This window comes from Meles meles, chromosome 13, assembly GCF_922984935.1.
Source record: "Meles meles chromosome 13, mMelMel3.1 paternal haplotype, whole genome shotgun sequence".
Taxonomy (NCBI): Eukaryota; Metazoa; Chordata; class Mammalia; order Carnivora; family Mustelidae; genus Meles; species Meles meles.
In genome coordinates, this window is record NC_060078.1 from 24,216,577 (window position 1) to 24,242,243 (window position 25,667).

At 34.2% G+C, this 25,667-nt stretch overlaps 1 protein-coding gene across 1 annotated transcript in view; it reads right to left on the reverse strand.

The window, feature by feature from the left end:
• The window catches only part of RTKN2 (rhotekin 2), a 76,215-nt gene that overhangs the window by 26,866 nt on the left and 23,682 nt on the right, over window positions 1–25,667 (reverse strand). The window contains exons 4-7 of the mRNA XM_046026353.1: window positions 23,496–23,549; window positions 22,054–22,171; window positions 19,241–19,435; window positions 6,842–6,936 (exon numbers count right to left, since the gene is read on the reverse strand). Of these exons, the coding sequence (XP_045882309.1) occupies window positions 6,842–6,936; window positions 19,241–19,435; window positions 22,054–22,171; window positions 23,496–23,549 (462 nt within the window). The remainder of the gene's footprint in view (window positions 1–6,841; window positions 6,937–19,240; window positions 19,436–22,053; window positions 22,172–23,495; window positions 23,550–25,667) is intronic.

Consider the following 25,667-nt stretch of genomic DNA (forward strand, 5'->3'; position numbering starts at 1 on the left):
AACAATGGGCTTCTCTGGTAAAATAAGTTTAGGTTTCATAGCATGCAAAGAAAAATAATTTCTTCCTGATTACAGTCCTTAAAAAGGGATATTGGGTGTAGAATTCCTTTTTCTACAGACCTCTTAACACATCGCAATCACCTGTCCCTTCTAACCTAGATTTCTTTACAGTTCAGGACCCCTGTGGAATGAAGCAGAGTCACAGCTGCTTCTCCTGACTTCTGAAAAGAAACATGGCATCTAGGCTAGTCACTTCACTTATCTGAGTATCAAGTCTTCATTTTTAAAAATACTACCTTCTTAGGTAGGAGGGTTATTGTGAAAACCAAGTGAGATAAAGTGTAAATGGCATCTATCATTATGTCTGTCACACAGTAGCTGCTTCTCGTAATTTCAAATCCAGGACAGTCTCACTCTCAAAACCACACCCTTTCCATTTCCAGAGCTGTCTCCATCCTTGTGCAACATATCTAATCAAATTACTTAATTCTTCTTTTCTAACCAAGGGCGGCATTAGAACAAGATGAAACAGGAAGTGAAAAAGCAATTTGACTTTTCACTATTTAAAGATTTTATCTAATTCATTTGTAGTTTCAAATGGGGAACAAAATGGTGTTTAAAAATGACAGCAACAACAAAACAAAACACAGGCAAGGGAAAGAATCCAGATAACATCTCAGTTCCGTGTGAGTCAATCTTCACAATGTGGTTTCATTGTTTTATAAAAAGCATAAAAATTTCTTGATGATAAAGATATCATTTTAGCTTTTCCTTTCAATGATCAAGAATAATAAAACTGAGTTACAAATTTTTTAAAATTCATATTTCCTCTTGATTTTATAGACACTGACATAACTTTATTTAGGAAAACCCACTGTATTAACATAGATTTAAAGTGATGAATAAATTTGAGGATGGCTTTTTTCTGTATAAAATTGTTTCCTTTAAGTTATAATAGTTCTTCTTTTTCAAAATATGACTGATTTCCAAGATTTTAATTTATACACACTCCTAAGAATATACAAACATATTACATAAAGAGGCATGTAGGTTATTATTTCTTAAAATTTTTTCGGTGGAGTCCACAAGTTTCAAAGTCAACAGTTTTCGGGTGTTGTTATTTTAAGCATAGGTCTTCTCACAGTCTTTAATGTGTTGGTCTGGATTGACCACACATTAACAGAGCCACACTGCACAGATCCCATGCTGATCTGCCTTATGAGCATTTTATTAAATAAGAATCTAGTAATATCTTACAGAACACTGAAGACAACTGAGGAATCATTGCTAAATTAATGCTTCCTTTATGAATTGTATTCCTTCCCACAACTTTTCAGATGATTTGGTTGAAAGAATGGAGCTTTTCATCATCAATTCCATTATTCACACATCACAGTGTTTTGAGTCTGTAGGTGCTTTAGCAGTCATCATCCTTGACCAGAAAGCAGAGCAAGAAGAGCACAGCCTGTCCTGGATTATTTAAACTCTGGCTCATTCACTTGCTAGCTATATGATATAGCATGTTCTGTTCTCTACGCTGCAAGTCACCCATCTGTAAAATGTAAATGACAGTAAAATGAGGAACTTGTGAAGGTCACAGAGCTAGCCAGTGGTAGGACTAGAATAAGAGTCCAAGGCTGATGGCTCTGCAGTCCAGACTATAAATCATTTCATTGTAATGTTTTTTGATAGATATGTCTCACAGATACTAGGAATGAAAACTGATGCAAAGTGTTTATTTATTTACATTTTGTTGTGGTAAGAACACCTAACAGGAGATCTATCCTCTCACCAGATTTCTAGTGCACAATACAGTACTTGTAACAATAGGCAGTAGTACATTGTACACCAGATCTCTAGGGCTTATCCATCTTGCATACCTGAAATTTTATACCCATTAATTAGCAACTCCTTCTTGCCCCTGGTAGCTACCATTCTACTCCTGCTTCTTTGACTCTATTTTAGCTACCTCATATAAGCGGAATCAGGCAGTATCTGTCCTTCTGTGACTGGCTATTTCAGTTAGCATGATGTCCTCAAGGTGCATTCATGTTGCCACATACTGCAGAATTTTATTCCTTTTTAAGGCTGAATAGTATTTCACAGAACAGTGTCTGCTGTGTAATAGACCCTAAACGTATGATGGCAATATTGATGATTCTAGAGAACTGACACAAATGAAATGACAATAAACTCCATCTGTCAGATTTTCTGATAAAATTGATAATGCTAATACTATTACAGATTTCAAGTTTTGGGTGATGAGAGGCTAGATTGTTCAGATCAATCTTCCTACTGAAAAGTACTGAAAATGCTGACTCAAATATACCTAAAATTTTTTCCCAGAGCAACAAAGAGGTAACAAGACCATAAGAAATTACCAGTACAAATTTGATAAATGAGAATGAGTGAGTTAAGTGAGCACAGAAGCTGTGTTTGTCTTGAGAGCATTTGCCAATCCCAGCAAGTCTGAATTTATGATTTAATGATCCTGCAAGATAAGGAAGCAGAACAGAAATCAAATTCTAGGGACTGAACAATGTAAGCAGTTAAGGGGAGATCCTCCCCATGCTAGGTTGATATCCTGAAGGAATCACCAACAGGGTAGTGGTGAACAAGAAATAATCCAAGTCCAGGATTCTCAATGCCTACAAGTGGGGGATAGGATAAGAGGGGTTCAGAGAAACTCAGACATGATCTTTTGATAAAGCGGGCCTAGACTGACAGTCTCCCCAGAAGCCTGCCAGAAGCAAACAGAAACATTAAGCATCAATTTATTCCTGTATGTAAACTTTAGATTATAATGACAAGTATATGAAGACATTCAAGGAATTGAGACATCATGAGAACCACTAGAAAAAGACAACAGAAATAAACCCAGAAAGACATTATATGTGTGAATTATTAGTCATAGACTATAAAACAGACTTTTCACTAAAAACCTAAATGATAATATTGACAACTCATGCAAGAAATACAAAGTTCCCGGGATGCCTGGGTGGCTCAGTTGGTTAAGCGGCTGCCTTCGGCTCAGGTCATGATCCCAGCGTCCTGGGATCAAGTCCCACATGGGGCTCCTTGCTCAGCGGGGAGCCTGCTTTGCCCTCTGACTCTGCCTGCTACTCTGTCTGCCTGTGCTCACTCTCTCTCTTTCTCTGACTAATAAATAAATAAAATCTAAAAAAAAAAAATTAAAAATAATAATAAAAAAAAGAAATACAAAGTTCCCAAGCAAACCTGAAAAAGTCAAATAGAAACTTCTAGAGCTGGGAAATATAAGAACAGAAACGAAGAACTCTTGGTATATAGGTTTAACAGCAGATCAGACAGAGCTGCAGAGAGAATAAGGGAAATAGAAGATTGTTCATAAAACCTAGAAAAGCATTAAAGACTGATGAAAAGACGAAAAATACATCACAAAGAGTAAGAAACATAGAGGATAAAGCCAGAAAGAGGGACACAGGTTTAACAGGAATGCTAGGAGAAAAGCAAGAGAATGGAACAGAGGCTCTCTGACTAGAAAAGTGAGATTTTTTCCCCAGAACTAATGAAAGACACCAATCAGTAATTTTAAGAAGTTAAAGGAGTTCCAAAAGCAGCATAAATGAAATTAAATTCTATAGCTATATCATAATGAAACTTCAGAAAACCAAAGACAAAAAGAAAATAAAGTTCCTTCCTAGAAGGAACACACTGACAAATGATTTTCAACAGCTAGTAAAAGAAGCCAGAGAAGACAGTACAATTATATCTTTAATATTCAAAAAGAAAAAAAATTGAAACTGCCAAAATCCTATATCCCATAAAAGATGCCTTTCAAGAATGAAGCAAAATAGAGTCATCTTCAGACAAACAGAAGAACAAAAAAGTATGATACCAGAGGAAAATACTAAAAGAAATTCTAAGGCTTATACTTCGAACATAAGGAAAGTGATATCACATGTGAGATATAAGGTACAAGTGATACATAGAAACTTATGGATAAGTCTAAATAAATATAAAATGTGTAAGACATTTTGTGAAATTTAAAAATTAAATAGAATTAAGACAAACTATAAGTGACTCAATCTCACAAAACAAACTGGGGTTGCTGGGGGGAGGTGGGGTTGGGAGGGGGGAGGGGGTTATGGACATTGGGGAGGGTATGTGCTATGGTGAGTGCTGTGAAGTGTGTAAACCTAGTGATTCACAGAACGGTACCCCTGGGGATAAAAATACATTATATGTTTATAGAAAAAATAAGAAATACAAAAATACAAAAAAAAATTAAATAGAATTATAATATATAACAATAGTACACAGGTCAGAGAAATGGAGTTTAACTATTTGAAAGTCCTTGCATTGTCTAAGAAAAGAGTAAAACAATCTTTTAATTTTAGGTTTTAATAAGTATGATTAATGACATTTCTAGCAGTAATTTCTTAAAGATAAGAAAAGGAATTATAACTTTGAACAAGGAAAAAGTGAAAATGATAAAATTATCAATCCTTAAAAAGGCAACAAAGAATAGAAAAACACATGTGCAAGATCAATAGCGAACACAGGATATGATGGTAGATTTAAGCCCAAATATTTAATATCATATAATATAGCTTATAAACTTTTTGGTATCAAGTGTAAAATGACTAAATGTTCCATTAAAAACACAAAGATTGTCAAACTGGATAAAAATTAAAATCCAGTATACAATCCTCTTTGAAGAGGCATATCTACAATATAAAAATAAGTATAGTTTAAGGTAAAAGAGTGGAAGAAAATTGTGTATCAGCAGCTCATGGGTGGCTCAGTTGGTTAAGTGTCCAATTCTCGATTTCAGCTCAGGTCTTGACCTTAGAGTTGTGAGTTCAAGCCCGATGTTGGGCTCCAGTGTGGCACCCTCTTAAAAAAACATTGTGTGCGGGCTATGGACATTGGGGAGGGGAGGCGAACCATAAGAGACTATGGACTCTGAAAAACAACCTGAGGGTTTTGAAGGGTCAGGGGTGGGAGGTTGGGGCAACCTGAGGGTTTTGAAGGGTCAGGGGTGGGAGGTTGGGGGAACAGGTGGTGGGTAATGGGGAGGGCACGTTTTGCATGGAGCACTGGGTGTTGTGCAAAAAGAATGAATACTGTTACACTGAAAAAAATAAATAAAATGAAAAAAAAAACATTGTGTGTATCAAATAACAAAGGCTCAAATAATATAAAGCAAGAATAGCTGTAACTGTGAGAACTAGAAAACTCTACAATCACAGTGGATTTTATCACATCTCTCATAGTAATATATAGACTATAATAATTATTTCTAACAAATAATTGGAATATATAGAACAAACCGCTGAATAAAAACACTGACAAAACTACTGCAAGAATGATAATAAAAAGACAAGAGAATGTACAAAAAGCCAATATCAAATAGAAAGGAGAAACATCACTATAGATGCTGAGGAAATTCAATAAAGCTATCATTAAGAAGTTAATGCTTATGAAACTCAAATTTTTATGTTTTATTTTATTATTTTTTTTGAGAGAGAGAGTGAGCGAGCATGCACATGTCCAAGTGTTTGGGGGAAGGGGGAGAGAGAGACTCTTAAGTAGGCTCCACGCTCAGCAAGGAGGCCAACACAGGGCTCCGTCTCACAACCCTGAGAGCATGACCTGAGCCAAAATCAAAAGTTGAATGCTTAACTGACTGAGACACCCATGTTCCCTAATGAATCTCAAATTTTACCCAAAGAACCATATAACTATTAAAAATAATTGAATAAAAGATAAATAATAGTGATACAACCATACAATGAAATACTATAAGCAATATAGTATATATACTGCATATACTGAATGAACAAAAACCAAGTTGCTAAGGAGACATAATGTGATTTTATCCATATAAAGTTCAAACCAGAAAAAATTATTTAGAGAAGCACACATAGGTGGTAAAACCAAAAATAAATGCGTGAAAGTGAGTACGATAAAAACTGGGACCCATTTATACCTAGAATAATTAAGAGTATTATTGGCAATGTTTTTTCTTGACATGAAGGTAGTTATGCATATATTCATCTCAAAATTATTTGTTACATTGTACATTTATATTTTAAGAACTTTTCTGTACTTTTAATGTAATTTTTAGAGGAAAACTTTAAAAATATTTTTGTAAAATCATCAATTTCATCAGTGTGGAGCCACCCATCTTTACAACCGTAAGTACAAAGTAAGATTATACACAGTTTTATATATTCTGCTTCAGAAAATGGACAAGAATAAATGACCCAAATTATATTTCTAAACTACTCTGCCATCACCACTCTGTATTTTTTCTCATAAGTAACATAATCTGGGAGAATGGAGAATGCTCATGTTAAATTTTACGAACTTTCCTAATTACTTAGCTCTCGTCTTCAACCTGTTACATTATTTTTTTGGATAAACTACAACTACCAGTATCATCCAGAAAGAAAAGATTATTCAGATTATTTCAGCCCTACCTTCTCTTACATCCTCTGTTTCTACCAACAGGAGGTTTGGCTTCCTCAATTTCAACTTTAAAAATAAGACAGGTCTTTGACTGCCAACTAGAGGGGTGGTAAAGTAATCAACTTCAAGTCAAAGACAAAGATTCAGAATACACAAAACCTTTCTGTCCTCACAAAGTTAGCCTCACAAACAAATCTCTGGCAAATGGCATGGAAAAAGGAAAATTTTTTTTTCTCATTTTGGGAAAAGGGATAGAAAGAACGCATGCCTATGTTATTTAAGCCAACATCCGCTTCAGAGGAGCATATTAAAATTAGAAATTATTACTGTCTCCACATTATCTATTAACATAACATGTAATAAGTAAAATATAGACTGTACTCACCATTTCCATTAATAGACAGATTATGGGTCTTGAAGCTATCCTCAGCACTTTCCAAGGTCAAAGTAGTATGAGCTAGCAAATTATACTTTGCAGCACTAGAAATAGGGAGAAATAAGATATACTTTGAGTATTTTAGTATATTTTCTACTACATAAAATATTTAGATGTTCAATAACAGAAAATAAATAACCCGATTAAAAAACAGGCTAAGGTCTTGAATAGACATTTCTCCAAAGAAGATATAAAGATGGCCAATAAAAACATGAAAAATGCTCAAGATCACGAATCACCAGGAAAATGCAAATCAAAACCACGAGTGGGGCTCCTGGGTGGCTTAGTCAGTTGAACATCTGACTCCCAGTCTCAGCTCAGGTCATTATCAGGATTGTTAGACTGCACCCCACATCCAGCTCTGTGTGCAGCATGAAGTCTGCTTGAGAGTCTCTCTCTGGCTCTCCCTCTGCCTCTCCCCACTTCATGTGCACACGTGTGCTCTTTCTCTCAAATAAATAAATATTTTAACATTAAAATAAAAAAATACAATGACACTACATCCATTAGGATGGCTTTTATTAATTTAAAAAAAAAACAGAAAATAAGTGTTGGCTAGACTGTGGACAAATTTGTAACATTGTGCATTGCTAATGAGAAAGTAAAATGCTGCGGCCACTATGGAAAATGTACAGTGGTTCCTCAAAAAATTAGAAATAGAATTACCATATGATTCAGCAATTCCACTTCTGGATATACACCCAAAAGAATTTAAAGTAGTGACTCAAATGGATATGTGTACACCTGTATAAATAGCAGCATTACTCACAACTCACAAGAGCCAAACAGCAGAAGAAGGTCAACTGTCCATTCAAAGGATGAAAGGATAAAAAAAATGTGGTAGGGGAGGCGAACCATAAGAGACTATGGACTCTGAAAAACAACCTGAGGGTTTTGAAGGGTCAGGGGTGGGAGGTTGGGGGAACAGGTGGTGGGTGATGGGGAGGGCACGTTTTGCATGGAGCACTGGGTGTTGTGCAAAAAGAATGAATACTGTTACGCTGAAAAAATTAATAAAAAGGAAAAAAAAAAAATGTGGTACATACATACAATGGAGTATTCTTCAGCCTTAAAAGGGAAGGAAATTCTGACACGGGCTACAACATGAATTAACCTTCAAGACCTTACACTAAGTGAAATAAACCAATGATGAAAGGACAAATACTGCTTGATTCCATGTGTAAAGTCCATGGAGTAGTCTAATTTGTAGAAACAAAAAGCCGAGTTGAAGGTTGCCAGTGGCTGCATGGCAGGGGAGCAGGGTGTTATTGTTTATTGGGCATAGAACTTCATAGAATTTCAGTTTGTAAAGATAAAAAAGTTCTGGGGACGGGTGATGAGGATAGTTGCACAATACTGTGAATATACTAAATGTCACTGAACTATACACTTAAAAATGGTTAAAATCGTAAATTTTATATATTTAACCATAATAAAAAAATGAAGAAAAACCACATTTAGATGTTGTAGATGACAAATTATAAATATAAATGAATTATCAACCAAGTATGTTTATCTCTTTATGCTATTTTATCTTAAGAAAATCTGCAAGTTATTTGGTTTAACTCATACATGTTTCTCTGAATGATCTCCATTCATTCAAAAATATTAACAGAACACCTAAAATATGCCAAGTTCTACGCAAGGTGATGGGCATTTTGGTAAACAAGACTCAGTATTATATTCTGATGTAAGGAGGAGGGAGAAAAGGTAAGCAGAGGGATAAATTAAAAAGTGGTATTTGTAAGTTATAATGCAACATTTTCTATGAAGCAAAGGGGATAAGAAAACTGAGGACCTGTTAAGCAGGAGAAACAGGAAAGGACTCTCTAAGGGGTAATGGTGATGCTCTCATAAGAAGATGGAATCAAGCAAAGAATGTGGGAAAACATTCTAAGCAGAGAAGGCTGAAAGAAAAACAGTGTGGCTGGAGCATAGGGAACAAGTGGGAAACACCACCTTAGGACACAAGGTCAGAGATAAAGGCAGGAATTAGATCCTCGAACTTTGCTGGAAAACTTGTGGGAAGAGTGGATTTGATTCCAAGTATAATGAAGTCATTGGAGAAAGTTAGTAAGAAGATAGTGATGGGATCTGATTCATAATTACTTCCTGGGAGTAAGAATAAATCTTCTGGTTTACCAACTTCAAAAATTTGGAGTTTTCACATTCATCATATGGAAAAATGGAGGACTTCGTTACTAATTCCACTTTTTTCATGATAGTCCCTTTTATGCTACTTGTGTTAAAATAGAACTCTTGCCAAAGTATCTAAAAATTCTGAGGTTAAATTTCATATCCTGGTATTCTGTGGTGATTAAAAAGTGAATTTTCATTCAATAATAATTCTATTTTCTGGGGCGCCTGGGTGGCTAAGGGTTAAAGCCTCTGCCTTCAGCTCAGGTCATGATCCCAGGGTCCTGGGATTGAGGCCTGTCCTTAGGCTCTCTGCTCAGCGGGGAGCCTGCTTCCTCCTCTGTCTCTGTCGGGCTCTCCGACTACTTGTGATCTCTGTCTGTCAAATAAATAAATAAAATCTTTTAAAATAATAATAATAATAATTCTATTTTCTGGGCTAATAATCTTGATTTTATTTCAAGAATTTTTCTTGATTTTATTTATTTTCCAAATTAGTAAAACCTCAGCATTCAAAACATCAGAAAGCATGTTAAAATGTGACAGGAATATAGACAGAGAAGACAGACAAGGAAAAGTCTGATGGGAATTTTTATTAATTGTGCCAAGTGATATGTTTCAGAAACCTTTGTCTCATACTAAATCTTTACTAGAATCTCTACTACAAAGAAAAGTCTGTATACATGTAGTGGGTGTGCAATGCATACTCCACAGAATGTTACTCCCTTGGAGAACACCTGTTGGTTTGTTTTTTTCTACAGTTTTATTGAGAAAAATGGAAATACTTTACTGTATAAGTACAGCATGATGCTCTGATTTATCTTGCCTTTTAATATATAACTACCATAGACTAGAGATATCTCTCAATACTTTTATCAGTGTTTATATAGGGAAATTTATGTTTCTGTCTCCAAAACTCAACAAAAAATTTTAACAAAGTGATGTATGACTAAATTTCAAGCTACATCCTGAATACAATTGGTATAATGTCAGATTTCTGTGCAGACTTTTGGAAAGTTTACTAAGCACCAGCAAATCTCCACTGTTGCAAGAGCTAATAGGCAACAGCCTCGTACTCAAGGTGGGCCGGTCTCTGGTATTACTTACTTAGCCTGGGTTTCTATAGTTAGCTCTTCCATAGTTAGCTCTTACTTTTCCCTAGTGTTACACAATGAGTCCTTTCCCCCCAAAAAAGTTGAGAAAGTATTAATGAAAACTGTGGAGAAAAAAGTCAAAGCAACTGAGAACAGCAATTACAATGGAAGAGCAACTATGATTATATACAAAGTGCCTACTAATAATCACTAACCGTCTGGTGATGAGGGCCTAATATGTTAAGTACTATCTCAACATGATAATTTGTCCCTGATATATAAGTTTTACAGAACTACATTATAACTTCTCTCACTTAAAATAAAGAAGATTAGGCTCCCTACTGGCATTTTAGGGCAGTGTGTTATCTTCAGGAACAGGTGATTGTCAACAAGCAGGGAAGTGATGGCGAGAGAGAGATGCTAGGTGGGTGTGACAAACCACAAGCCTGATGTGGCTAGAGTATGATGTAGGAGAAGAAGAGATGTCCCAAATGTAAGTTAGAGGCAGACCCTGCACATGGCAGTGCTTTGTGAGGCATACTAAGGACAATGAATTTTCTTGTGAGTGAGATGGGAACAAATGGTAGGTTGGAGCAGAGGCATGCGCTATGATGTGACTTGTATTTTTAAACAATCCCACTGGCTGCCATGTGCAGAGCAGACCACAGGGGCTAAGAGTGAAAATGGACATCGACTAGAAAGCTTTCGCAGATGACCTGACTGCAGGTCAAAGAGCTGATGCAGACCTGGAATAGGGTGTTAGCTCGTGAGCTAGGGAGAAGAGGCAAGATTCTTGATATATTCTTGAAGTTGACCCAATGTGGACATGGTAGGTGGGAAAAAAAAAAAAAAGGTCTGAAAACAACGCTGAGGCTTTTGGCCAAAGCAACCAGAAAAATGGAATAGTTATTACACTGCAGTGAGGCTGACAGGAGAATAGATATAGGAAATATGAATTTAGTTGTGGACGAATCAAGTTTAAAATTGTTCTAGATATCTAGATGGGTTGTAGGGTAGGCAGCTGGACAATATCTGGAGTTAAGAGAAGAAAAAGTATGGAAGAATTAAATTTGGGAGTTACCAGTGTATAAATGAAATTTAATTAAAGTTAGAAAGTCAAGTGAAGTCCAAGGACTGAAAAATGAGACAGACTTCATAATTAGAGATCAAGTTGAAGAGCAACGAACAAAGGAGGCAGGTGAGGAAGAGTCAGAGGTAGAGGAAAAACCAGGGAAGTGGATCCTAGGAGGGAAGTTAACAGAAATGGTCCAAGAGAGAGTAAGAGGAGAGAAAGTGGAGGTAAGGAATATAGAAAACTTTTCTATAAAGGGTAGCTGTCAAATGGGGCAGTACGAATGGGAGTTATTTCAGCATGCTTTGTGTTGGTAGCAATGATGCAGTAAAAAACAACAATAAAAAAAAGACTGATGATGGGGAGCAGAGGATATGCATAGAAGCTTACTTCTAAGTCATTCAGAAGATGGGATCCAGTGCACAAGAAGGTGGCTTTAGACGAGACAGAGTTCCCAAGGAAGGAAAGCGGCAAATAAACAAACAGATGCGGACAGGCTTTTAGATTTGGCAGATGGAAGATATGTAAGTTCTCTCCTGACTGCTTCAATAGTATCAGTGATAGGTGAAACAAAGTCATCAGCTCTGAATAAGGAGTAGAGAGGAGGGGGAATCAGAGTTTTCAGAAGAGACAGTAATATGATGTGAAATACCATCCCCGAAGAGAGGCAAAGTGGAAAGCTATGGAAACTCAGTAGGATTGCTGTCATACTGAGAACTCACTTAATGTTCATGATCATGTGTCTAAAGGGAGACCAGTAACTATGACTCTTTTTCTCCAGCTTCCTCATCTATTTCTCATGACTGCAGGTGTGGAGGAACTCAAAGGAGGATTTAACCAAGCTTGGAGTTTTTCCAAGGTAAGTATGACAACAAGAAAAAGGCTAGGAAAGAACAAAGTGGTTAAAGCTAAGTTCGAGTCAGACTGCTGAAAGGAGCAAGCTGGAAATGTGGGAGGCGGTGGATAGAGTGGGATACCAGCTAACAAGATGGCAGAGGGTGTGCAATTATTTGTCACAAGGTCTAGGGCACAATTATAGAGTGGAAGGCTGGAATAGGAAGGAGGACAAGATCACTGGAGATGGGGGGTCATGAAACTGAGAGGTCAAGGTATTAGTTGAATAGACGATGACTACTACCACTACTACTACTACTATTAGATGAATAGACTACTACTGTCTTTTTAAGTCCATCAAGAAAAATACCTGAAATAGTGGGAGGCCGGGAAAGGGAGAGAAAGAGAATGAAGATACTTTTTATTTTTCGAATGACACTGTAATTTATTCTTACTAACCACTAAAAACAAATTTGAGTATTCTTCACTTCAGGAATAGTATCAATTCAATACATAGTATAATACAAAATACTGCCATTAGTGTGCACAGGAAGCAGCTGGTTATAGGCTGTGTCTTTATGCCAAGTGCACTGGGGAGGTGGCATGTTCAGAAAGCAACTTCTATGACGAACAGGCTAAAATCATGTGATGAGTGAGGTGTATGTTCGAATTTTTTCTCAGGCCTTAAGAAACAATTGCGACTAGGCGTCTTTTCCTCAGCTACTTTTAGGTAAACACGGAGCATATTTGCCTCTATTTTCAATAAATGATGCATCTGATAATAACAATCTGAAGAAAGTTATTGACAACTTCTAAGGATGGTTAAATAAGCTATGATTAACAAAAAAGTAAGTAAATAAATAAACTATGATAGAGCTGAATGATATTGTGGTCATTAACATAATTATGTGAAGACTCTGTAATAACTGTAGAAAAAAAGCTGAATGTGTAGATAATTATTTATACCTATCTCCCAAAGCTAGATATTTAAAAACCTGAAAAAAAATCGGTCAATATATAAAAAAATATTTGACTTAGAATGAAGTATGAATAACCTTTTTTCTTTTCCAGATTCTATTTGATTATTTTTATAATCAAATAAAAAATGTGGTGAAGCAGTAGTATGATGGAAATCTCCCATAAAAATCAGAGAAAGGCAAAGCATTACAATACCACATATGTACAGTTTAAGGCATTTTGACAAGAAATATCTTTTTTTTTTTAAAAGATTTTATTTATTTATTTGAAGAGAGAGGTCACAAGTAGAGAGAGAGAGAGGGAAGCAGGCTCCCTGATGAGCAGAGAGTCTGATGCGGGACTTGATCCCAGAACCCTGAGATCATGACCAGAGCCGAAGGCAGTGGCTTAACCCACTGAGCCACCTAGGTGCCCGACAAGCAGTATCTTTTTAAAGATTCACAATGACTACTTGAAGTATGCAGAGCAGATAGTTTGGTCCATGTTTTCAGATGAAGAAACTGAAGTTCAGAGAATATAATTGACTTGCCTCTGCTAGGCAAGTAGTATATTGGAAAGAGAGCCCCACTATACTTACTACCTTTATACTTCATTAAGGAATAGTTTAAAATTATGATACTTTTTCTGTTAAGACAGATATAAGGGACCTTATTTTACCACTGCAAGAATTTTGAGTTCAGGGAGCGTGACTTATGAACCTTGGAATCCAATGTGCCATACGATATAACTGCTGAATAATCCTTGTAAGATATTAAATGAATGGATAATGAAATTATACCCAAAGGCTGAGGAGCTCCTTAGTTACATTTGAACTCTGCATCATCTTTCACACAATCAAAACAGTAACTTCATTGTTCCTCAAATCATAAATAATCCATTTATTCTAGACAAGTGTTAAGATACTTGTTTTATAACTTCAATCTAATTTAAAATGCAGTATAGTGGCTTATTTTTAAAAAAATTAATATACATTTTGTCAAATAGTCATTCTCAATTTTACCAGTTTTCTTGAAATGATTGTTTAAAATGATGTATATTTACTAGCAATGAATAATGTACTAAATAAATAGTTCTCAAAGACCATAAAATAGTGAACTCAGCTATTAGAAACACTGGGAAAATCTGGACAAAGGAATTTCAGTAAGTGAAATTCCACAAATAAAAATGAATAAATGAATCACATGAGGGAGCATGCTAAAAATTACCAAAAATGTTCACTGTCTTCTTTTGGATCAAACAATACTTTATGATGATATTTCAAGTTACTTCATTTTTAAACCATGACTAATTACAATGCCAATGTTTCCAAAACTAACAATGATCTCACTTTTAAAACATTCTTGTCAGGATAACATTTTCTTACTAAAACATTACACTCATTCCTTTTAGCCAACCCTAATATTGAGTTCCCAAAAGTTTAATCAGCTACATTTTTTAATCAAATAAGCCAATTGTTATAACACTGGGGGGAGAAGATTGGTCCAAAATGTTATGAAAAAAATAAATGATTACTTTAAATGGTAGTCTAAAAAAATGCACTCTTTGGTCAGAAAGAACAGCTATATTTGATCATGTGCCATGTTACTAGAGAAGATATATACAGCCCAAATTTGATCTTTTATGTGCATTTTGGTTAAAAATTAAAAGTTGTATTGGGAATCTTCTCATTGAACTAGATCACTATTAAAGAAACAAAACTCATCCCCTTATGCATTCTGATCACTAGTACTTTTCTCAAACTCCTATCATGGTGCTGAAGCAGTCGGAATTACTAGTTAAGAGTCATCCCAGGCTATGAATTTAACCTAGTGTATGCCGGATTCACACCTGAAGCTCAGCAGAATACAGGTACTAGCAGAACATGATTCAGTGAAATGTAAAAGATTTTACTTTTCCTTCGACCAAATTTAATTGGTATAAATAAGCAAATGCCATTCAGGTCGCATGGGGAATGTTGATAAAGAAAATTCGTGTTTGGATTCAAATATAAACCAAGTAGAATAACAAATCTAAATAGAATGAACACTTCAAGACAAGTATGTCAGTTGTTATTTAAAAGAATTAATACTGGGGTACGTGGGTGGCTCAGTTGGTTAAGCATCTGACTTTGGCTCAAGTCATGATGCCAGGGCCTAGGATGGAGCCCCACATCAGGCTCCCTGCTCAGGGGGGATTGCTTCTCCCTTTGGCTCTCTCCTCCAACCCTGCTAGTGCTCTCTTTCTCTCCTTCAAATAAACAAGTAAAATCTAAAAAAAATCTTAAAAAAAAAAAATGAACTTAATACCAACAATATTATGCTCAAAAATTCCTCCAGGCTTCAAAGAGGAATATAGGTTAAATGCAAGTTCTAACATCACTTAGATTATCTTCTATGAAATTAGAAACAATGGTTTTAAATTTTAAAATATCTGTATATTTTATAATCCTATGTTGTTTTTAAATTGCAATGCTTCAGCATGGGTTTGAAAAAGTTAAGGAAAACCTATTCTCAGAACAGTAAAAATAGCAACAATAATGGAATGAGCTACAATTATTAAATTTCCACTGTATTTTTATTTTTTTCAATTAATTTTTGAGGAAACTCCATACTGTTTTCCATAGTGGTTGCACCAATTTACATTCCCAGCAACCGTGCACAAGGGTTTCCCCTTTCTCCACATGTTCAGCATTTCTTTTTTTTTTTTTTAATATTTTATTTATTTATTTGACAGGGAGAGATCATAAGTAGAGAGGCAGGCAGAGAGAGAGAGAGAGAGGGAAGCAGGCTCCCTGCTGAGCAGAGAGCCCGATGCAGGACTCGATCCCAGGACCCTGAGATCATGACCTGAGCCGAAGGCAGCGGCTTAACCCACTGAGCCACCCAGGCGCCCATGTTCAGCATTTCTTAATTCTTTTGGTAACAGTCATTGTAAAAGGTATGAGGTAATATCTTACTGTGGTTTTGATTTGCATTTCCCTGATGATTTTTGATGTTGACCATCTTTTTATGTTTCTGTTGGGCATCTGTATGTCTTTTTTGGAGTAATGTCTATTCAGATCCTCTGCCTACATTCTAATTAGATTTTTTTTTTTTTTTTTGCTATTAAGTTCTAAGAGTTCTTTATGTATATGGATATTAAGCCCTTAACAGATACATGATTTGAAAATAACTCGTCTCATTCACTAGGCTGCCTGTTCATTTTGTTGATGGTTTCCTTCACTGTGCAAAAGCTTTTTAGTTTATTTATCCAAAGAAAATGAAAACACTAATTCAAAAAGATGTATGCATCTCTATGTTCACTATAGCATTATTTATAATAACAAAGATATAGAAACAATCTAAGTACCCACCAATGGATGAATTAGATAAAGATGTATTATATTTTTATACTCAGCCATAAAAAAGAATGAAATCTTGCCTTTTGCATCACCATGAATGGACCTTGAGGATATTATGCTAAGTGAGATAAGTCAGACAGAAAAAGACAAATACCATATGATTTTACTTATGTGTGGAATTAAAAAACAAAAAAAACAAGTAAAACAAAACTAATAAGTATAGAGAACAGACTGGTGCCTTGCAGAGGAGAGGTGTGTTGGGGGCTTGGCAAAATAGGTGAACAGAGTCAAGAGGTACAAACTTATAGTTATAAAATAAGTAAGTCATGAGGATGTAATTTACAGCATGATGATTACAGTCAATCACATTGTATTAAATATTTGAAAGCTGCTAAGAGTGTAAATCTTAAAAGTTCCCATCACAAGAAAACAAATCTTTAATTTGGAATAGTGAGCTAGTTACTAGGCAGTAACTAGACTTACTGAACTGATCATTTCTCAGTGTATACAAAATTGAATCACTATGTTGTACACTTGAAGCTAATACGTTATATGCAAATTAATCTGCCCTGGGTCACAAAAATAATATAAGACAGGATAAAAAATTACGTATTCACTGCCAAACATTGAGGTTTTATAATGAGGCTTGAGGCCCACTCTCCCCCAACCATTTTTTTTTTTTTTCTTAAACAAGCTTTAAGGTGTATGAAACCTTAGAAATGTCTCTAAGGAGGCTCCTAATAAATGATTGTGTCTAAGAATCCTTACCTTTCATATGAGAAAACTGAGACCCAAGGAATAATGTAACTTCTCCTGGATATTATGGGTCCTATCATTGTTTTGAATAAAGCAAAGTAAATTTTGCTCTCTAAAAAAGTTTTTAAAAACTACTGAACTCAATGGAAAATTCTTGATATATCTTAATCAAGAAAAGCTTTAAGAAGGTAAAGGAAAAAAATTAAAGGTTTCCTTACTTACTTTTCAATGAGATTTATATGAGGAAAGACTTAACATCTTCTATGACTATTCTTCAGTGGAAAATGGGGGGAGAAAACCCCTATTTGGATCCAACAGATTGTGACATCAACTTATAACTCATAAACTCTAATTTTAAAAACTAAAAATAGAATTAAAAATCTGATGACTGTATTATAAATAGATGGGGCTAAGTATTGCTTCATGAAATTTATCTGCTTATGCTACTGTACACTCAGTCATGATGTAAAATGTATTTCTTAGCATAGGCCTCAATTGAAAGAGACTGAAAGCTACAACACTAGAATCCCAAAACATTATCCATACGTAAGTATCTGACATGAAAAGAGTTATATAACTATGTTGTGATAATTAATATTTCCAGGGTCTATAGACCTGAAATATTTTGCTTTTTATGATCATAGTGAAGTTATTGACATGTTGAAGAGCCAACTCTACAAGAACATGCAAAGAAATTCTAAGAATGTAGACTAATCGACAGTTTTCCCAAGACACATAAACAAAACTATTTGTGCAGTAACAAATGCAATGTGTAAAGAAAGTATCTGAGAGAAACCAGGGCTCCTTGAAGAAATGGTGACTCCAAGTTTGGGCAGAAAAATTCAAGATGAATGTGGAACATCTTGTGTCAGAAAGCAAAGAAGCCATCAGAGATTAGCTTATGTCAAAAGCTGCAGGAGTCAGCTGAAAAGTTTTCCCTGATCAAAGTTAGGACAACTTGGCTTCAAAGAGAATAATAACTGTAACAGATTGAAGCACAAACATATACAAAAATTCAAGACTTCAAATAAAAGAGAACATTGATTACCTCTATGGTTGATAAAATAGCAACTCATAATTCTAAAATTGGGTAAATAAAAGAATCTAGCATTTTTTTTCTTGCTTTCCTCCATCAATTTTTTTTTTCCATTTATATCCACAGTTCATGAAGGAAGCTTCTTTAAGAAAATTCAAAGTTTTAAAAAAAGTGCATGACCAATTTAGAAAGTCACCAAATTATAATCCCTAATGAAATAATTATCAGTAATAGCTGCTAAAACCATTAGATAAAACACTGACAGGGAACTTCATAATGGATGAATTGGGCTGGCAACACCTGAACCCACTGATCAATTTTAATATAATATAAGTGGAACAAGGCCTCCCAATGGGAGACAGTAGGAAGTATCTAAAATCAATGTGAAGTATCACTGCCTAAAATAGAACTTGAATCAAATCAGTCTCTAGATCTACCAATCAATAGTAAGGAAGGACAGGGGATAGAAAAAGAGGTTTAAAAAGATAAGATGCAATTAACTAAATTCAAAATATGGGAAATTCTACAAGATCTGATTTCTTCAATAAACAATGGCAAGAAAAAAGTAGGCAGGAAATCATTAAAGATTAAAAGAAACTTAAAAGACTCACTTAAATGCAACAATGTAGACCTTATTGGATCCTGATTTGCACAAACAAATTACAAGAGAACATTCTCATAAGTGGGGCACTTTGAATACAGACTGGATATCAGCTGATATTAAGGGCTTATTTTTTGTACATGACAATGGTAGTGAGGCTTTGTCATACAGAGATAAAATATTTTTTAAAATCTGTAAGAATAACGTATGACAAATACAGAAAACCAGTTGGTAGACTGACAGGCAGCAAATACTTTGACAAACAGTCCCTTTTCAAGAAAAACATTTCAGCTTTGTGGTAGGAACTGGAATTCCAAATCACTAAAACATGCTGTCCCCAACTTCCTACTTTCAAAGTAAAGATATTAAGGATACCTCAACTGGGTAAATTTCAGTTTTGTTTCTGCTTCAGGATGTTTTTTCAATTTAAAATGTAAACTTATACTCCACATCTGATACTTTAAAATGTCACAAATACATAGTAATACTATGTCACTATAAATGCTGTCGTAAAAAACTTACAAAATAGGAGAACTGTAGGATGAGCATGTTTCATGATCTTCTTGAAGCACCAAATTTATTTTCTTCCCTGTAGCTTTACTTATAGATGTCTTCAGTTTCTTAGCTAGTTTTTTTGGTGTGTTGGTTATAGAAGATTCTTCTGTACAGCAGCTGTAAACCTCCACCTTTATCTGAAAGTCTGGCCCTGCTTCATTACTAAAATCAAGAGCATTCATAACGTTAGAAACTTAACTCACTAGAAAATAAAATTGAAACATACTTTAGTGTTTTCATAACATTTAAAAATCACAATTTGAAACACAATTTATGTTAAAGATGTTAATGAGACAGAAGCTCACTGTATTCATTTAGTATCTAAATGACCTGAGAGAGTGGCTACAACTTCCAGAGCTAACCAGTTTCTAAGTAGGGCCAAGTTAACACAATGCGATCCAAATATACAGGCACAGTCCTAAAGAAAAACAATAATATGCCCTGGTCCTCTTGTTTCAGTGCTATTTTCCTGATGTGACGTCTTCAGTTATACCTTCTTGGAAGGTATTTGCATAATATGTGTGATTTCCTAAAATAACTATTCCTCCAAAAGGAAAACTTAAAAACTATAGAAGGAAAGAGGACAGAAAAAGTTTCCTCTGTTGAAACCTTTAGTGTTCATTTCTTTTTCATAAAGAGTCACTGTCCGATCACCAACCGCCATGTTTTCTCCACCCCATCTTGTACCCAATAACTCTAAAATAACACTGCACTGTTTGGTTATCTAGAGGAAAAAAACACACAAGCAAGAAAAAATACAAAGAGCTATATACTACAAGGCAGGAACTCCTTGAGGGAGAGTGCGACCTTGGTAATATTCTTAACCTTGCATAAAAGATACTGAATACACTATTACACCCGTACGCAAAAAATCTGCACTTTTAGCAAATGCTAAGTTTGCTCTGCCCTTTTTCAGACACAATGACTACCTTTACTATAAAAGCTTGTGGTGGTGTTACTACTAATAAAATTTACTTAAAACCACAAGAAAGGTCCATCAGCAGTAGATGTTGCCTTAGATGGAAGATCCATCAGTCTCAGAGATTTTAAATGGCCAATCTATACTTTGGATACATCCAAGGAATACCTCCCAGATATTTTTATAGTTTACTTGGCAGCCTTTAAACATACAGTACTCCTGGTAATGACTAACAAATGTCAATATTTAGAGAAAAACCAGAGACTCATAAATATTGAATACTTATTAAAAACAATCTTAACAAAAGCACATTTTTTAAACAACATTTAGAACATTTGTCAGCAGCTATTTTTGGAACAATTTAAAATATTTACAGAATTTTTAAAAAATTATAAATCATGTGGTATCTTCCTAAGTAACTTGCATTGTTCTCCCAATGAAAAAAAAATATGATTTTTGTCTTTGTGGTAAAAACAAACAATAGCAAAGTGATGTGAAGAAAAGAGCCCATTAACAGTTTTGGTAGAAAAAAATGCTCTAGAGAAAGTTGATTATGGAGATAAAGGTAGATAAGCAAGGAAAATTACTCTTCTAGTTTCAATTATGTAAGCAAGCATTTGGTGATATTTTGAGGATCCTAAATAAATTCCTGTGGTTCAATAACTTGTAAGAATGCCTGCACAATGGCTAATAACTCAGAACAATGCATTTTATTTTTCTGTGCTACACAATTATTTATGGGATACTAGACAGAAGCCACAAAACATGGTCTGCAATAGTTTTTTCTAATGTTATGTGAGTGGCAAAACTACTCTCCAATCTCAACTGTTTAGCTCCATAGCTGAAAATGGCAAAAACCATGTATATTCAGTTTTATTTTAATAGTTAAGTAGCTATTAATATTTAGATACAAAGATAGCGTTTTTGAAACCTTCAAAGAAATACAAATCACACACTGATTTAGGCTAGTAGAAACTCTAGAAGAGGCCAGGAAAAACTTATGTTAGTTGAAAATGATTTCTATGGCTACCTGAGGAGTTCCTTCTGTATTATGACCACAACAAAATGAGCCTATAAAAGAGCAGGGGCAATAAAAACAGCCCTAAGGATCACCCCATTTTTTACTGTTTGGGAGTACTTGAAAGAAGTACAATGTAAGAAAAAGAATGTGTCGAAATTTTACCAAAGTGCTTTCCCTATGGTACATATTTCAGGACTATCTTATAAATAAAGTTGTTATAACTATTTTAGCATTTCTGTAACTAAATACCTGTATGAGATGTAAGAACTGTTTTATGCCCAAACTCGCTCAATATAAAATTAATGTTATGAGATTTCATTGTATTCATAGTTTGGTTAATAATGAAACTGTACATGTTCACAAAAATTAATAAAGATTTATCATATCCAATGAGTCAAATATTTACTACTAACATTACATGATTTCATTTTAATTTACATTGAAAAATTTCAAATGCTGGGGCGCCTGGGTGGCTCAGTGGGTTAAGTCGCTGCCTTCGACTCAGGTCATGATCTCAGGGTCCTGGGATCGAGTCCCGCATCGGGCTCTCTGCTCAGCAGGGAGCCTGATTCCCTCTCTCTCTCTCTCTCTCTCTCTGCCTGCCTCTCCATCTACTTGTGATCTCTCTCTGTCAAATAAATAAATAAAATCTTTAAAAAAAAAAAAGAAAAATTTCAAATGCTAAAATGGATTTTTTCTGAATAAAGTAATTTTCAAAATCAATTTCAACATTTAAAGATCTTAATGCTTCAAAAATAATTCAAACACCTAATAATTTTGCATTCCTTTAAAGGTAGAATTTAAACTGTTCTCATTCTCTGAAGACTTAAACATACTTACAATATAGTTACATTTTCAAAACATAGATCTGTGATAGTTTTATCCACAATCACCATGTCAGTATCAAAAACTTCAGCTCCCATTTTGAACAAACAGAAAATGGCGTACTGCTGTGATCCTAGGGAAAAGAGTGCTCCATGAGATGAATCATGCCTATACCATGTTAAAATCTACTTGGAAATGACAAGTTAGGGCAAATATTTGTTAACAAATTCTCATTTTCATGTATGTTACACCGTAATCATTAACTTTTTATAGGGCCTGCTCTGGCAGTATATGTTAACACCTTTCCCAATCAGAACAAAGCAATTAAACTAAGGAGTATCAAAAAATAAAGCTGAAATTACAGACCTCTCAGCAGCTAACAGCAAGCACCATATTCATAAATTTTATTCCTAGAAACTCTTTAGGTTTTTCATTAATTGCCAACTTATTATTGTATATATACTATTACCTCTGTCATTTTGGTTTCCAACTCATTCAAGAAGTTTTCTATTATAAGACGTTAGGGGCAGGCATGCTAACAGCAGCAAAACATTTCCCACCAAATTGACAGCAAGGGAGGAAACCACAAAAACAATAAAAAGTAGACATGCAAACACAAAAAACATTGTTGCTGAGCCTTTTAATTTGGTGACTTTTTAAAAAGTATTGGGTGATTAAAGGTCTAAAACCTCATTATTGAGAAAATGTAGCTCTTCAGAAAAACATTCTCTATAGTAATCAGAAAGATACGCTTAATTCCCACATGTACTCCTTTGTAAAGTAAATTATATTTCCTAATTGAATAACAAATATACTAACCTGATTTTGGATTCTTCATATAAAACTAATTATGCTCAATATGATTCAGTTTTTAAACTATGAGGAACAAAGCTATCACAATAGACAAGAAAGATAAAGGATTATCATATCTTTTCCACTTTGCCTGTAACAGCTAGAAATCATTTGAGGTTAATTTCTATGACCTAAGCAATACATGGATTTGTGAAGTCTATATAAAGCCATAAAATGCTGAAGGGGAAAAAAAATCAGATCAAGCTAAAAACCTTTCCCTCTTACACCCTGTTAAATAATCTGAAGTAACCAAACAAGGCAGAAAAGATTGCCCAGATTCTGGTCAAAAGAAATACTGCCTTTACCTTTACTCCTTACACATTTTCTTTTGTTGTACACTTCCCTTCCCCATAACCTGTTACAGTCCTTGCATAGGTTCCAATCAACAACTAAAAGTACACTAGATAGGCATTATCTTAATTAGTATCAAGCAATTATAACATATTTGTACTAAAAATAGGAAAAAGCATGGTTCAGCAAGATACTGCTTATTCTGCCAAATGACATTAATTTATTTCAGCGTGTAAGCAGCTTTTTCTCCCAATAATCACAAATTTACTATACCCTAAAGAAAATATTTCAAATATAAATAAAATCATACATACGTTCCTTATTGCTGAAGTGATCAGAGTCTTTCCACATTAGTGGTATTCGAATATCTGTGGAGGAGAAAAAGAAATGACAAGTAATAATCTTGATAAATTTCATTTCTTAGAGTAAAATGAACTTCTGAATTCCATAATGGATTCTGACCATTAAAGCCAATATAAAATTTATTATTTAAATATTCTAACATAGGCAATATTTTCTCAAAAATAGCTTAGACTAGGAATATAAAATATGTTACAGTTATTTAAATAATTTACTAAAAAACCCTGCCAACTATTACTCAAGAAATTATTAAGTAAGTGTCGGTAATAAGCTTATGCCATAACATTTTCATTTTGTGATTTATGTTTCTGAAATAGATGAAATAGTTGAGTGAATTTCTATTTTAGATAACCAGTGCAACAAATGTAGTTAAACACATTTCAAAACCGTAAAATAGTAGAAATGATGTCAGTACTTCCATTACGCAAACTTTAAAGATGAAGAAAATTAAGTGATTTGTCTAAGATCATTGTTAGTGACAAACAGATCCAAACCTTTCCATTAAGGAGATTTAACTTGTCTACAAAAGAATTTGCAGATCTTTGTATATTCATGTTACAAACTACAGCATTTCCTTTAAGAAATAAAACTAAAAAGAATAATGCATTCCTTCCTCGAGACCAAGAAAAGGCCATATGTTCTAAAAGTGATGAAAATGTATCTTCTTTCATTCACACATTCTTCAAACCTTAAAGGAAATGTGTTAATGATCCTTATTCCAGATGTTAATCTAGACCTTTGATATAGTCAAAATTTTTCTTTCCTAGTTTTCTCCATTCTTCCCTTTACTTTTAAGACTAGGTTAACAATTTTCCTCTGACATTCTAGTGGTATCTATATATTTTCAGAGAATCAAAGTTCTACCAACTAGATTAAGATTAAAACATAACAGTAGAAAGCTCAATGATAAAGTGAAGTTAGTTTTAATTACTCACAGTATAAATATCTCAAACCTTTGTGAAGAATCACTCTAAGACACTTCCCTATTACACTTAGGATGTTGATATGAGTATTTTCATACCTATTAATATGCCACTTTCTAATAATTACAAATCTTTATAAACATAAGCTGCTTGGCTACATATATGTTGTGCTTCACTTTAAGTCCTATGATCCTTTGTCTACACTTTCATTACTTTAGAATCCTTTTTAAGGTTCTTAACGCCTATTTCTAATTTCCATTCTAGAAAAGCTTTATAACACTCTTTCATCCTTACCCATCTAACCAGATACGTATGTATGTATGCCCTTGCCACTTCTGCCTTAGCAGTTTTGATAAAAAAATATTACTTATTGGGCTCTCTTCATGTGCTCAGCTAAACACTTTATAAACATCTCATCTAACCACAATTTTTAAAATATTTACTAATAGCCAATTGACAAGATTTGTTTAATTTGTATTTTCTTAATTAACAAGAAAAATGTTAATACATTTATCAGCCAGTTCAGTGAATGTTTGTACCCATGACCTAAAATAAAATATAAAGTATAAATAAAAATACATAATTATTTCATCTATGTGAGAGTTTTGGGGTATGTGAAATAAAAATATAAACATTCTTCTTATAAGAATAATTGTTCAGCCCCTTTTGTGTATATAATAGGCCTTCCTTTCCTCATTCATTTAATGATTCAGTGGATCTTTATCATATATGTCATCCTGAATAAGTATCTATCCTTTGGCTATATGCTTTACAGATCTAACTGAATCATTTAACAGTTACTGTCTATCCTAACAGCAGTATCATAATATTATACTTAATCTTTATAGTATACTTTACCATTTGCTAGAAATATATCCTTCCAAAATATCTTATTCTCAGTTGCTAATTTATGTGAATTTTAGAAGTATATTGTCCAAATTCCTCTAAAATGTTTTATTAGAATTCTATTATACAAATTAATTTGAGAACTGGTAACTTTATAATATTCTGTCAATATATACAGTAGCACAACACAGTTACCCTTACATCTTTACTAAGGTTATCCTTGGCTATTTAATATTTTTGTTTCTTGTTGTTTTTATTGTAAAAGAGATCTTTTTGCCATATTTCCTAACTAGCTATTGTTGGTTTTGACGGCTTACTACTTTTTGTATATTTACCTTGAATCTAGCCACTTTTACT